At 40.1% G+C, this 13,502-nt stretch overlaps 1 protein-coding gene across 3 annotated transcripts in view; it reads right to left on the bottom strand.

The window, feature by feature from the left end:
• The window catches only part of LOC148869902 (Transmembrane amino acid transporter family protein), a 54,252-nt gene extending 42,416 nt beyond the window's left edge, over positions 1–11,836 (bottom strand). For all 3 annotated transcript variants that reach the window (XR_016106720.1, XM_088967946.1, XM_088967947.1), the window contains exons 1-9: positions 11,059–11,836; positions 10,038–10,327; positions 9,298–9,512; positions 8,852–8,875; positions 8,558–8,738; positions 8,229–8,448; positions 8,002–8,137; positions 7,848–7,865; positions 7,592–7,739 (exon numbers count right to left, since the gene is read on the bottom strand). Coding sequence is in view for 2 of the 3 variants with exons in the window: in XM_088967946.1 (XP_088824072.1) it covers positions 7,592–7,739; positions 7,848–7,865; positions 8,002–8,137; positions 8,229–8,448; positions 8,558–8,738; positions 8,852–8,875; positions 9,298–9,512; positions 10,038–10,327; positions 11,059–11,237 (1,411 nt within the window). In the remaining variant the exon portion in view is untranslated. The remainder of the gene's footprint in view (positions 1–7,591; positions 7,740–7,847; positions 7,866–8,001; positions 8,138–8,228; positions 8,449–8,557; positions 8,739–8,851; positions 8,876–9,297; positions 9,513–10,037; positions 10,328–11,058) is intronic.
• Between the last annotated feature and the right edge of the window lie 1,666 nt (positions 11,837–13,502).

Genomic DNA, 13,502 nt, shown 5'->3' with positions numbered 1-13,502 from the left:
ACAATTATCAATGGCATTCGGAAAGGACTCAAACTAGGAAGCAGCAAGGCTTGCATAATGTTGACACTTATACAGCACTAGCTGCACAAATAGGAGCACTCAGTAAAAAAATAGATGAAATGCAGATAGCTGCCATGCATGTGCAGCCTCTTAATTGTGAATTGTGTGGGGGAGGCCACATCAGTACAGACTGCCAAGTTGGCAATCAGTTCAGACCATCTACTGAACAAGTTGACTATGTCAGCAATTCGTCAAGACAGCAGGGTTACCAGAGTCACCATACTTTTCATCCAGGATGGAGGGGACATTCAAACCAGTCCTGGCCAAATCAGCATATTTCCAAGCCGTTCCACCAGACTTATCATCAGCCTGAACCGAAATCCAATTTGGAGGAACTGATGACAAAATTTATAGCAGGTGCAGAAACTAGGTTCCAGAACCAGGAAGCCTCAATCAAAAACCTGGAAAACCAAGTGGGGCAATTGGCACAATTAATCTCTTCCAGACTGCCGGGAACTCTTCCAAGCAACACTGAAGTGAATCCACGAGAGCAGGTGCAAGCTATTACCTTAAGAAGTGGAAAAGAGTTGCCTGAGGTAGAAAAGAAGAATTGGGCTGAACCCAAGGCAGAAACAAGCCTTGGAACCAGACAACAGAAGACGGAACAACCAAAAGCACAACAAGGGATGCACCAACAACCACAAGTTCCATTCCCTAACAGGCTGAAGCAACAAAAATTGGAGAAGGAATTTGGTAAGTTTCTTGAAATATTTAAAAGTTTACATATTAATATTCCTTTTGCTGATGCTTTAGCCCAGATGCCACACTATGCAAGGTTTTTGAAGGAATTATTGGCAAACAAAAGGAAACTGGGAGATGTGGCTACAGTTGCATTAAATGAGGAATGTTCTGCTATCCTTCTGAACAAGCTGCCTCAGAAACTCAAAGATCCAGGGAGTTTCACTATTCCTTGTACCATTGGCAGTTTAAAAATTGAAAAAGCTTTATGTGACCTGGGAGCTAGCATCAATTTAATGCCATATTCTATCTTCAAGAAATTGGGGTTGAATGAACCCCAACCCACTAGAGTGGCATTACAATTGGCTGATAGATCCATTAGACATCCTAGGGGGATCATAGAAGATGTGTTAGTTAAAGTTGACAAATTCATTTTTCCAGTTGATTTCATTGTGTTAGACATGCAAGAAGATGTGGAGGTCCCGCTTATCCTAGGGAGACCTTTCCTGGCTACCGGGAAAGCAATGATTGATGTCCAACAAGGACAACTCAGCCTTAGGATACAAGATGAGGAGATAATTTTTAAAATGTCTGATGCTATGAAACATGCACCCTCTAGTGATGATTCTTGTTTTATGATTGATGCCATTGAATTGACAATTGATGAATGCTTCCAGGTAAGTAGAATAACTGATCCTCTTGAACTCTGCCTCCAGCAGGGAGAACTTGAAGAAACAGAAAATGAAAAAATAAACCTCATGATAGCATACCTGAATGATAAGCCTCAATTCAAGGGAAAGGGGTTTCTTAAATTAGAGAACTTAGGCAAATTGCCCGGACCATCAGGTAAGCCATCACCCCAAGAACCCCCCACCCTTGAACTGAAGCAATTACCATCCCATTTAGAGTATGCTTTCCTTGAGGAACCATCAGATCTCCCCGTGATAATTTCCGCAGCACTGAATCCCTTACAAAGAGAAAAATTATTAAGAGTGCTGCGGGAACACAAAAATGCTATAGCTTGGAAGGTAGAAGATATCAAAGGCATTAATCCATCAATCTGCACTCACAGAATTTTGATGGAAGAGGACAGCAAGCCTTCCGTTCAGCCCCAAAGGCGCCTGAATCCCAACATGAAAGAAGTGGTAAAGGCTGAAATAATTAAGTTGTTAGATGCTGGGATCATTTATCCTATTTCTGATAGTTCTTGGGTAAGCCCTGTGCAAGTTGTGCCCAAAAAAGGGGGTACGACTGTTGTTCCAAATGAGAAAAATGAACTCATCCCTACTAGAACCATTACCGGATGGCGTGTGTGTATTGACTATAGAAAATTAAATGAAGCCACCCGGAAGGACCATTTCCCTCTCCCATTTATGGATCAAATGTTGGAGAGGCTAGCCGGGCATGAGTATTATTGTTTCTTGGATGGATATTCAGGGTATAACCAGATACCAATTGCACCAGAAGATCAAGAAAAGACCACTTTTACTTGCCCATATGGAACCTTTGCATACCGAAGGATGCCCTTTGGGTTATGCAATGCCCCAGCAACCTTTCAGCGATGTATGATGTCTATATTTTCTGATATGGTTGAAAAATTTATTGAGATCTTCATGGATGATTTTTCAGTTTTTGGCTCTTCATTTGATGCATGTTTGAATAATCTGGAACAGGTGCTTACTAGATGTAAAGAAACACATCTTGTGTTGAATTGGGAGAAATGTCATTTTATGGTGCAAGAAGGCATAGTGCTTGGACACAAGATCTCTCAAAGAGGTATAGAAGTCGACAAGGCCAAGGTGGAGGCAATTGAAAAATTACCAACCCCAACATCTATTCGTTCTTTGAGAAGTTTCTTAGGACATGTCGGATTCTATAGAAGGTTTATTAAAGATTTCTCAAAAATTTCCAAGCCATTATCTACCTTGCTTCAGAAAGAAGTGCCTTTTGAATTTTCAACTGAATGTCTTCATGCTTTCAACATCTTGAAAGACAAATTGATCCATGCACCTATCATGATAGCACCAGATTGGACCCTCCCATTTGAATTGATGTGTGATGCGAGTGATTTTGCTATAGGAGCTGTTTTAGGACAAAGAATGAACAAACATTTTCAGCCAATTTACTATGCTAGCAGAACCTTGACTGGACCCCAACTCAATTACACCACCACAGAAAAGGAGCTGTTAGCAGTAATATTTGCACTTGATAAGTTTCGTTCATATCTGATATTATCCAAGGTTGTTGTCCACACAGATCACTCGGCATTAAGGCACTTGCTTACCAAGCAAAACTCAAAACCAAGACTGATCAGGTGGATCCTTTTATTGCAAGAGTTTGACATTGAGATTAGAGACCTGAAGGGTGCTGCAAACCTGGCTGCTGACCATCTCTCCCGGTTGGACACGGTAAGCTCAAAAGAGGAGATAACCAGCAACATTCGAGAAGAATTTCCGGATGAGCAGTTGTACTCAATACAGAAATACTCATATCCTTGGTATGCTGATTTTGCTAATTATCTAGCTGCACAAGTCCTTCCTCCTAACCTTTCATATCAACAGAAAAAGAAATTCTTTTCTGATGTAAAATACTATCTGTGGGAGGAACCCTTTTTGTATAAATTGTGTGCAGATCAGATCATAAGGAGATGTGTCCCCGAGGAGGAGATGGAGTCGGTACTCCAATTTTGCCATGATAAAGAAGCAGGAGGTCATTTTGGAGCTAGTCGCACGGCAGCCAAGGTTTTGCAATCAGGTTTTTATTGGCCCACACTCTTCAAAGATGCCCATCGGTATGTGTCCACATGTGACAAATGCCAAAGATCGGGAAACATTTCCCGACGGAATGAAATGCCCCTTTCCAATATTTTAATCTGTGAAATCTTTGATGTTTGGGGTATAGATTTCATGGGACCTTTCCCGAATTCTTTTGGGAATAAGTACATCCTCGTTGCAGTTGACTATGTATCCAAATGGGTAGAAGCCATGGCTTTACCCACAAATGACTCAAGAAGGGTAGTACACTTCCTAAAGAAGCTATTCTCCCGATTTGGCACTCCGCGAGCTATAATTAGTGATAGGGGAACTCACTTCTGCAATAGCCAATTTGAGAGGTTAATGCAGAAATATGGAATTACACATAAATTAGCTACCCCTTATCACCCTCAAACCAGTGGCCAAGTGGAGTTGGCTAACAGGGAACTCAAAAGAATTCTGGAAAAGACTGTAGCATCCACCAGAAAAGATTGGTCCATCAAATTAGATGATGCATTATGGGCATACAGAACTGCATTTAAGACACCTATTGGCATGTCCCCCTACAGATTGGTCTTTGGTAAAGCATGCCATTTACCAGTTGAATTGGAACACAAGGCCTATTGGGCTCTTAAATTCTTAAATTTTGACATTCAGGCCACAGGGGCTAAAAGGCGGTTGCAATTGAATGAATTGGATGAATTCAGACTTACCACCTATGAGAATGCCAAAGTTTATAAAGAAAGAATAAAAAACTGGCATGATAAGAACTTGCTGAGACGGGACTTTTATGTGGGCCAACAGGTATTGTTATATAATTCCCGTCTCCGCTTGTTTCCAGGTAAGCTGAGATCCAGGTGGTCTGGACCCTTTACCATTTCACAGGTTTTTCCCCATGGGGCTATAGAACTCACCCACCCAGTTCAGGGCACGTTTAAAGTAAATGGTCAGCGCCTGAAACCATATTTAATGGGCAGTACTGTACCCCCTCCATCCACTGTTTATCTAGATAACCAATAATCTCTTATGCTTGCTCATGAACAAGTTAAGGAATCTTTTTGTCATTTATCTTTTTAGAATATTAGTTAGTAAAATAAAGATCTTTTTCTCAAAATTCCAATTCTTTAAGGACTCAGTTCATCATTTTCTTTTCTTCAGTTTGCTCTAGCAAGTGTGACTCCCTAACACTACGAACATTGAGGACAATGTTCATCTCAAGTGTGGGGGAGTGAGCCCGAGGCTAGGGTATGGGGGTTGAAACCATGCACCTCATGCACCCCAACACACATATGCAAGCAATGACATCACAAAAAAAAAAAAAAAAAAAAAAAGACTGGAACCCCTCAAGTTCATTACTATTTATTTGATGATTTTTTTTAAGAAGGAATTCAATGAGTTGAGGGAGACTGATGTACTTGTTAAGTTTTTATTCTTGTAAATGACCCAATTTGATTTATGCAGGAGAAAAGGGGAGCTGAATATGCCTTTCAGCATGACTAGCCCTAACTTCCTTCATGTGTATGGAAGCCCTTGATTTCATTGTTAATGGTCAAGAGAGCTAGTGCACATCTGAAGTGCTAATTCTTGAGGTTCAATAATTGCAAAGAAGGACAAAAGCCCAAATTGACTCCGCTATTCTGAGCTGAATAGTAAAACTAGCAGCTTAGAACATGAGTCCTATTTACCTACCTCAAACAAGTGACCAGTGTGAGATGGAGCATAAGATGCACTCACACCAAAAAAAAAAAAAGAGAGAAAAGTGTGAGATGGAGCATAAAATGCACTCACACCGAAAAGAAAAAAAAGAAAAAAAAAAAAAGGTGAGATGGAGCATAAAATGCACTCACCCTTAGAAATAAGTAATTGTGGTGACAATCGAGGTTCAAAGGGGCACTCTAAAGTTGAACTCTCATTGAGATTTAGTTACAGATGTGAAACTCAGTGAAATTTGATTATTAACCTTGACAATTAAAGAGCTGATTTATATATGAATTAGGAGTGAAGGCTAGACTATGATGAAATTCATATTCTCCTTTCCTCGGATCTGATACATATCTTAAATGGTAATTTACAAGAATAAGAGTTAAGCACTTACAAAAGTTCCCCGACTACTCAATGCATTTCTATCTTAAAAAGTTCACCAGGTAAATGGTGAGAACAGAAGGGGGGAATGTTAAGTTTATGGCTGATGTCTTTGCTTGAGGACAAGCAAAAGCTTAAGTGTGGGGGTATTTGATGAACTTACAATTTATCTATATTTTATGAGGTTTTTGCATGAAATTTTATAATGGTTTAATTAAATTTTTGCCGTATTTTAGCTTGATTGCAAGAAAGATTTCAGGGGGAGCCAAATCAACAAAAAGAAGGCAAAAGCAAGAAAAGAAAACCCAAAAATTTATCAAGTTCAGCCCGGCCCAGCCATGAGAGCAAGAGAATTTCATTCGGCCCAAGAAGAGCAAGTGAAACTCTTTGGAAAATCCAAGGGAAGAAGCCTAGCTATGAGGAGAATTCGGCCCAGCAAGGAAGGCCCATTTTTAGCCCAAATAACAGCCTAGAGTGTAGCCCACATGAGCTCAAAAGCAAGCTAAGTTGTAGCCCAAATAGCAGCCCAAAGGGAGCTAGGGGCGGCAACTTCTAGGAGTTTCTTGAAGAGAAGGAGGGAGCACTCTAGAAGGTTCATGAGGGGTGTAATACACCCCATTCTAGAGGCTTCAAGAAGGGGCAAGAGCCCCCTTGAAAAACTATATAAGGAGGCCTCTAGGAGGGGAGAAAGTTGTTCAATTGCTTGAGAGAAAGGCTCTCCCACTCTTAGAGGTTCAGCCACCTTGAGAGAAGAGAAGAGAAGAAGGCTAGGCGCAAGGAAGAAGAAGAAGAAGGGCTGAAGGAAGTTCAAGACAAGCAAGCTAGAAGAAGAAGGTGAGTTCGAATTGAGGGATTGTGATTCAAAGATTTTTTGTAATAAATCATTTGTAGTTTCATTCTCTTTTGATTTGAATTCAGTTTCTTAGTTATATGTTCTTTCTTCTTTCTCCTTGTTTCCATTCTTCCTTGATGTATTTCAGCTTGTAAAATTTCAGTTCAGCAATCTAATTCTTTTTGATTCATTCAAATGATCATGCATTGTACTTGAAGTTTCTTGAATAAGGGTGTGATTGCAGATCAATTCGGCCAACTAACCTTCAAAACTCAGATCTGAATTCTCAGATCTGAGATTGCAAGATCTGAATTGCTTGAAAGAGAATTCAGATCTGCAAATTTCAGATTGGGCGAATTAATCTACAGCTTGGAATTTCTAGAGTGCTTGAGAGAGACTCTAGGAATTCAGATCTACTATTCAAGAACTGAATTGAGTGCAAGGTTAGAGATAACTTGCACAATTCAGTTGGTGATCAATTCAGATTTGAATTGATGCCTTAGAAGTGTTTGAAGAAATGCATGCATGGGGATTAGATTCTTGCTAGAGATAGAAGAACCGTCACTCATGCATAGGATGAACATGCGCTTGAGAGAGGCTGTTCATGACCTTGGGGTTTCACCAAACCAAGGCTCAATCATGATTCATTCGAATGATCCAAATTGATAGATTGCTGAATTCTGAGATTGACATTTACTGCTTACTCTTCTAACATGAATTGAAGGCAATTGGATCAATGATTTAGATAGATTTTAATTTAGGATTTCTTAGCTTTCATTAGAGTTTTGATTTATTTGTTGATCAGATAAGAAATGTTCAATTTAGTATTGGTAATTGTTTCCTAAATCCTCGTGGGAACGATACTTCACTCACTACTTTATTACTTGAACGGCTAGTGCACTTGCTAGTGTCACAATGAGCCACACATCAAGTTTGCAGGCGTACTTTCTTTTTGATAAGTAACTTTAGTTTGGCTAAGGCATTAGGCAATGTGTTTGCTGACCTTTTCACCCATTGTATCCTAACAATCATTTTCACAAGGCCCATAATGACATTATTAAAATGAAGAGTAAACCAATACAGATATGCTTGTGTATATAATGAATTCTATATCTCACTTTAGTTCACACTTTCAAATTAAAGATGACAGGTATATTTTCTTTTAATATTGACTTCCAATACGTACCAAAGAATGGAAGAAGAAAAGCAACACAAACAGTTGAAAAGACAAGTGCTGTTCTTAGCATAATAAAGCACCAGGGATTATTAGAGACTCCAACAGGAAGCAGCTCTTCCAACCCCCTGGCCAATGGATTCATCAACAAGGCATATTTGTTGGGTGTCAAGGAAGCAAATTAAAGTAAAAACTCATATAATGATGTATCAATTTCATTTCTCAATTCTAGAAATAACTTGGAAAACTTGCAATTGAAAGGATATTTTGTGAAAGGATTGATAACCTGTAAACAAGGCAGGAGAATCAAGTTTAGAAATTACATTGAAATCTTAAAATAAAAAACAGGAAATTTCAGACAGCAAAAAGAAGAAAACTAGATATTAGAATGATTAGGGATAGAGTTTAGACAAAATACTCACAGTTGTCCATACTGCTACTTTGGAAACCAATGCATTCTTTGGCATATTCAGAGTTATCTGAGACAATGTGGCTTCACCAAACATGAGATATCCCATGGCTGCAACACCCCAATATATTGCAGTACAAATGAGAAAGCTGCACAAAAAAGAGAATATAAGGCCTTCTAGTGGAGAAAACCAAGAAGAATATGCCTCTTATGCAACAATGAGAACTCAAAGTCTTGTACCAGGCTATCAATGCCTTGTTGAATTCTCTTTTGTTAGACATCGATTGGTAAATATTTGGAAACACCGAATGTCCAGAATAGCAAAACCCATATACCCCAATAGCAAATGGGAGACCACTCCACTTCACCAATGAACCAGTTGAATGGAACCCAACCCCATCCACTGTACCAATAAAAACAACTGAGAGAAGTATCAAAAGTGTTGCAATCACCCCTCCAGCTGTAAGAATAAACAAATAAAGGAAAATTAGACAAAAATTTATTCCGAGATTATACAATTCCTTAAAATCATAAAAAAAGGAACCACATAACACAGAAATGTGTCCAACCTGAAAGGTAAGAAATGACACGGAGATCCCTTAACCAAACAGTTGGCAGAACAATGAGAGCAGTTAGAAGTCCAAAGAGATGTATGGAATCAATATGAAACCCAGCCCAATCCAAAGAAGCACCAGGGAATAGCCTTGTAAGATTATCCCCTTCCAAGATAATAAATTCGACACAATACGACTGCATTCATGGAAGAAAGAATAAAAAAAAAAAAAAACTGATAAATTTGTTTTGAAGGTTTATAAGCAGGTGGTTCAAAGAACAAGTAATGACGGAATGTGTGCTCCACTTACATATAACTCTGTGTACAAAACAATCTGCATCAAATTCAAAACTGAAACTGCATCAGAAAATATAAAACTAATGGCCAATTGAGTCAGAAAAACTAAATCTTGCAGCATTTCAGTTTCAAGGTCAACACTATTTTCCTCTGGGTAATTTTCAAGCAGGAGAAGAATTTCACAAGTAATTAATAGGCCTGAAGTTATTTTCTTGAACCACTTTGCATGGCAAGCCCACAATATAAGAAGGGGAAAAAACATGTGTCCAATAGCTACTCTTGCATGCTAAATTCAAAAGGTAAAAGTATATCCGTGAAACATGACAGTTTAATCTAGCATGAATGGGAATACAGTAATTATCATTGGAAAAGTTAAGAATGAAATGAAGGCTGAGAGATCCTTTTAGATTGACAAAAAGGTAGAGAAGTATGAAGCTAAGAATTACAGTAACAACTCACAGATATGAAGAGGCGTCCAAATTTTCCAAAGGCAGCTTCTCCAATATCCGGATAGCTCAAGATACCTCCCCTGCTCTCAAAACAGTATCTCAAGAGGAAACCTGTATAACAACAAATACAAGCAAAAAGAACCAGCAGAGCCAAGCTTGCCCAACCAGCTTCTTTCACTGTGAACGGTGTAGAAAGAAGCCCTACACCAGCCAACACATTCACTCCTGTTGCAACAAAGAGGAAAACTCTCAATCAAGGAAATTATTTCACCATAAGGAAACTTTACAGGAGATTTTGTGAAAATATCTGTTTATATCCATCTGACAAAAAAGAAACCTTCTCAGAAAAATTAAAAGGAAAAGAAAGAGAGGATATGCCTTAAAAGTAATATTTTTGAATTTCGAAGTTTACAAATAAGTATCATGCTCCCAAAAAAATCCAAATTCTAAGTGAAAACCAAACTTCTAATGCCAAGCTCCAGTTCTTAGAAATTTTAGAACCATGTACAAAAATTAGTATTAAGAAATTATTAGTAGTAGTTGTATACCAAACTTCTAATGCCAAGTTCCAGTTCTTAGAAATTTTAGAAACATGTACAAAAATTAGTATTAAGAAATTATTAGTAGGAGTTGTATACCAAACTTCTAATGCCAAGTTGCAGTTCTTAGAAATTTTAGAACCATGTACAAAAATTAGTATTAAGAAATTATTAGTGGGAGTTGTTAGAAGAATAGGCCAATGCAACTTACCATTGAAGACAGTCTGGGTAAGGCTACATCCATGACCAATGGGTACTTCCCCAGTAAGCTGCTGATGCAAGGAAACCTTCCCTTCTGACCACAATGATTCAGTTCTTAAGTTTGTGTCTGTGTCTTCTCTCTGATACAATCTTTCAACACCAGATAGTAGAGGAGATTTTGCATCAAGGTCCAAATTACTTGTAGTATGGAGGTCAAAACTTGAATATCTAATAATAGGTCCACGACGAAGGATTGCAAAGTTCGGTGATACAGTAATTGTGTAAGAATCAGTAGATTCCCTGGCAGATACAATTACGTATGAGTAGTTAAACCATGATCATGTAGGAAGGCCCCAAAAAAATAGCTATGCTAGAGAAATAAGCAGGAAAAGGAGAGTTTTCAAATACTATATATGATATTCCTCCTAGTGAGAATGCAAAAGACTGAATAACCCAACGGGATGAAAACAAAAGAGGTCTTAATCAAATATACAGAACAGAAAATGCAAGCGCTATTTCAGGAAAAATAACAAACAGTAATAATGGGACACATCAATAGGAGAACATATTAAAAAGACAGCTTTTATTAAGATGAAAGCTTCATTAGATTGCATAAACGTTTCAAAGACTTGAAGGAACTAGATGGAGTGGATAGGCAACTCCAATCCCCTTCATTGAAACCATTATGCTGCAGGTCAAGAAAACTTCAAAACCAATTCCAGATCAATCAACGAAATAAACATTGCTTTTCAGCAACAAATTCAAGGCCACTCTGGGAATTCGTCAACACTCGCTATCAACTGTCATCCTCTAACACTACAGAGCTACAACAGGAGAAAATAATCCTGCTATCAAAACCCATGTAGTCGAGATCATACTCATTGCCTTACACGTAAAACACAAGACGGAGACTGATAGCCTATCTCCACTTATCCATACCTTCGAATAATGCTCAAAGTGTTAATCAAGAAGTACAGAATTCCAAAAGAAACCATAAAAGAAGTTATCAAATAACGGAAATCCAAACTCACTTGTAACTCTGCGGCCACTGCTGAGAAAAGAAAGGAGACGAATTCGAACTCTCATTACCCTTCTCACTCTCTTCCCCTGCCTCCACATCACTGCCACTACCATCACTATCACCCCTGTTTTCCTCTATCTCTTCATCCTCTCCATTCTCCATGAAAAACTGAACATCCTTATCCGCCATTCCCACCACTCTTCAGCAACCCCAACAAACAACTCACAAAACCCAGAACCCTGAACAAAGAAAACCAATACTTAAAGCGTTTCAGTCGTTTCAATGATCTCCTGAATCCCGCAAAGGTAACTTTTCTGCTGGGCTTTCCTTTTCAGGATTGACTATTGTGAGGTTAAACCGCAACGCCAAAGGAGTGTGAAGAAAGCGAGGAAGACAAATAAAAAAGCTCTAGTAACAAGATGCCAACGTGTTCATCGAGGGAGCTCCGACCAGGACTCTTCAACTCTAACGACTACGACAAGAAGAGCAGCAGTGTCGAGTGTGTGAGCCTGTCTGTCTATCCATGCTTATCTGCAACAACGTGAACCGTCTATCGTTGATTCGTTATCTATTTTTGTCGCTCTTGGAACTTTGAAATCGGGGAGAAAAGATTCAGCCATCAACTGAAGGAGGGGTCATAATACGAGGAAAACCCGCCGACTGTCATAAACATAAACTACGTTCACTTGTTCAGTCTTACGGCTCGCGTGAAGTCGCGCTGTGGACGGGGCATGTGAACGAGTTTCTAGAGACCAAGAGTGGATGAGACGTGAAGCAGTGTGTCGAGTGTGTGAGCCTGTCTGTCTATCCATGATTATTTGCAACAACGTGACCCGTCTATCGTCGATTCGTTATCTGTTTTTGTCGTTCTTGGAACTTTGAAATCGAGGGGAAAAAATTCAGCCATCAACTGAAGGAGTGGTCATAATACGAGGAAAACCCGCCGACTGTCATAAACATAAACTACGTTCACTTGTTCAGTCTTACGGCTCGCGTGAAGTCGCGCTGTGGACGGGGCATGTGAACGAGTTTCTAGAGACCAAGAATGTATGAGACGTGAAGCAATAGGCAACGTGATGGCAATCTATTGGCTGCGTGGCGTTGGGCCTTGAGACATGTTACAATTAATTTTAAAATACTTAAAGTACCCCTGAATTTTTGATGAATTTATTAAATTATCCTCGGATTTTCTAACTACCGGGATAAATACATCCTTCCATAATCCATTACCGCCCCATGCAAATATTTTAGAAACCCAATTTTGCCTTCTCTTTCTTATTCGCCATCTCTCACCACCCAAGTCCATTTTTGTTTGTAATTGGCATCCCCTATTCTCCATGAATGAATAATGATGGAGCGCGAAAGTTAAAGGCAAAACACTTGGTCATTTGCAGCGATTCTCAGCTCGTGGTAAACCAAGTTATCGGCGAGTACGAAGCATGCGATCTCTCCATGATCGCATATTTGGCCAAAGTAAAAGAAGCCCTATTCAACTTCCGGTCACACATCATCAGGCAAATCCCGAGGTCCAAAAACACTGGGGCCGACGCCCTGTCCCGGTTATCCAGCACGAGTCACAACAATATGAGAACTGTGTACATAGAGGACTTACCTCGGCCTAGTATTCTCGGGGGGACAGAGGAGGTCGCTCCCATCTTAGAAGCAGAGCCGAGCTGGATCGATCCACTCGCGAGCTTCCTGATAGACGGAACCCTCCTTGTAGAACGCAATGCCGCCAAAAGGGTGCAGCACCAGGCGGCCAAATATGTCATAATAGACGAACGGTTATACCGACGGTCATACACGCTCCCCTATTTGCGGTGCCTGCGACCTACCAAAGCCGAGTTTGTACTCCGTGACACTCATGAAGGCCTGTGCGGTGAACACTTGGGGGGCAGAGCACTCGCCCAAAAGGCACTTCGACAAGGATACTACTGGCCAACGATGAAGGCAGAAGCTGTCGAGCTCGTCAGAAAATGCGACAAGTGTCAGAAGCACGCTAACATCCACCATCAACCTGCCTCCGACTTCAAATACCTCGCCAGCCCGTGGCCCTTTGCACAATGGGGCATCGACCTCCTCGGGCCATTCCCACCAGCAACAAGCGGGCGAAAATTCTTAGTTGTTGCGGTAGATTATTTTACGAAGTGGATAGAAGCCGAACCTCTGGCAACTGTTACGGCCCGAAACATACAGAACTTCTTTTGGAAGAACATAGTATGTTGGTTCGGATTACCTCGGGTTCTAATTTTCGACACCGACAAACAGTTCGAGGATATCAAGTTCCAAGAGTGGTGCCAGGACATGGGGATTCGGCAAAATTTCATGTCAGTCGCGCACCCACAGGCAAATGGTGAGACGGAAGTAATGAACAAAGCCATCCTGCGCGGACTGAAAGCACGTCTGGATCGTGCTAAGGGATTGTGGGCCGAAGAGCTACCAAGTGTTTTATGG

The sequence above is a fragment of the Nelumbo lutea genome, chromosome 2, assembly GCF_056320005.1.
Source record: "Nelumbo lutea isolate HS-2025 chromosome 2, American lotus-T2T, whole genome shotgun sequence".
In the NCBI taxonomy this organism is placed as follows: Eukaryota; Viridiplantae; Streptophyta; class Magnoliopsida; order Proteales; family Nelumbonaceae; genus Nelumbo; species Nelumbo lutea.
This window is presented reverse-complemented; position numbering and strand designations above follow the sequence as displayed.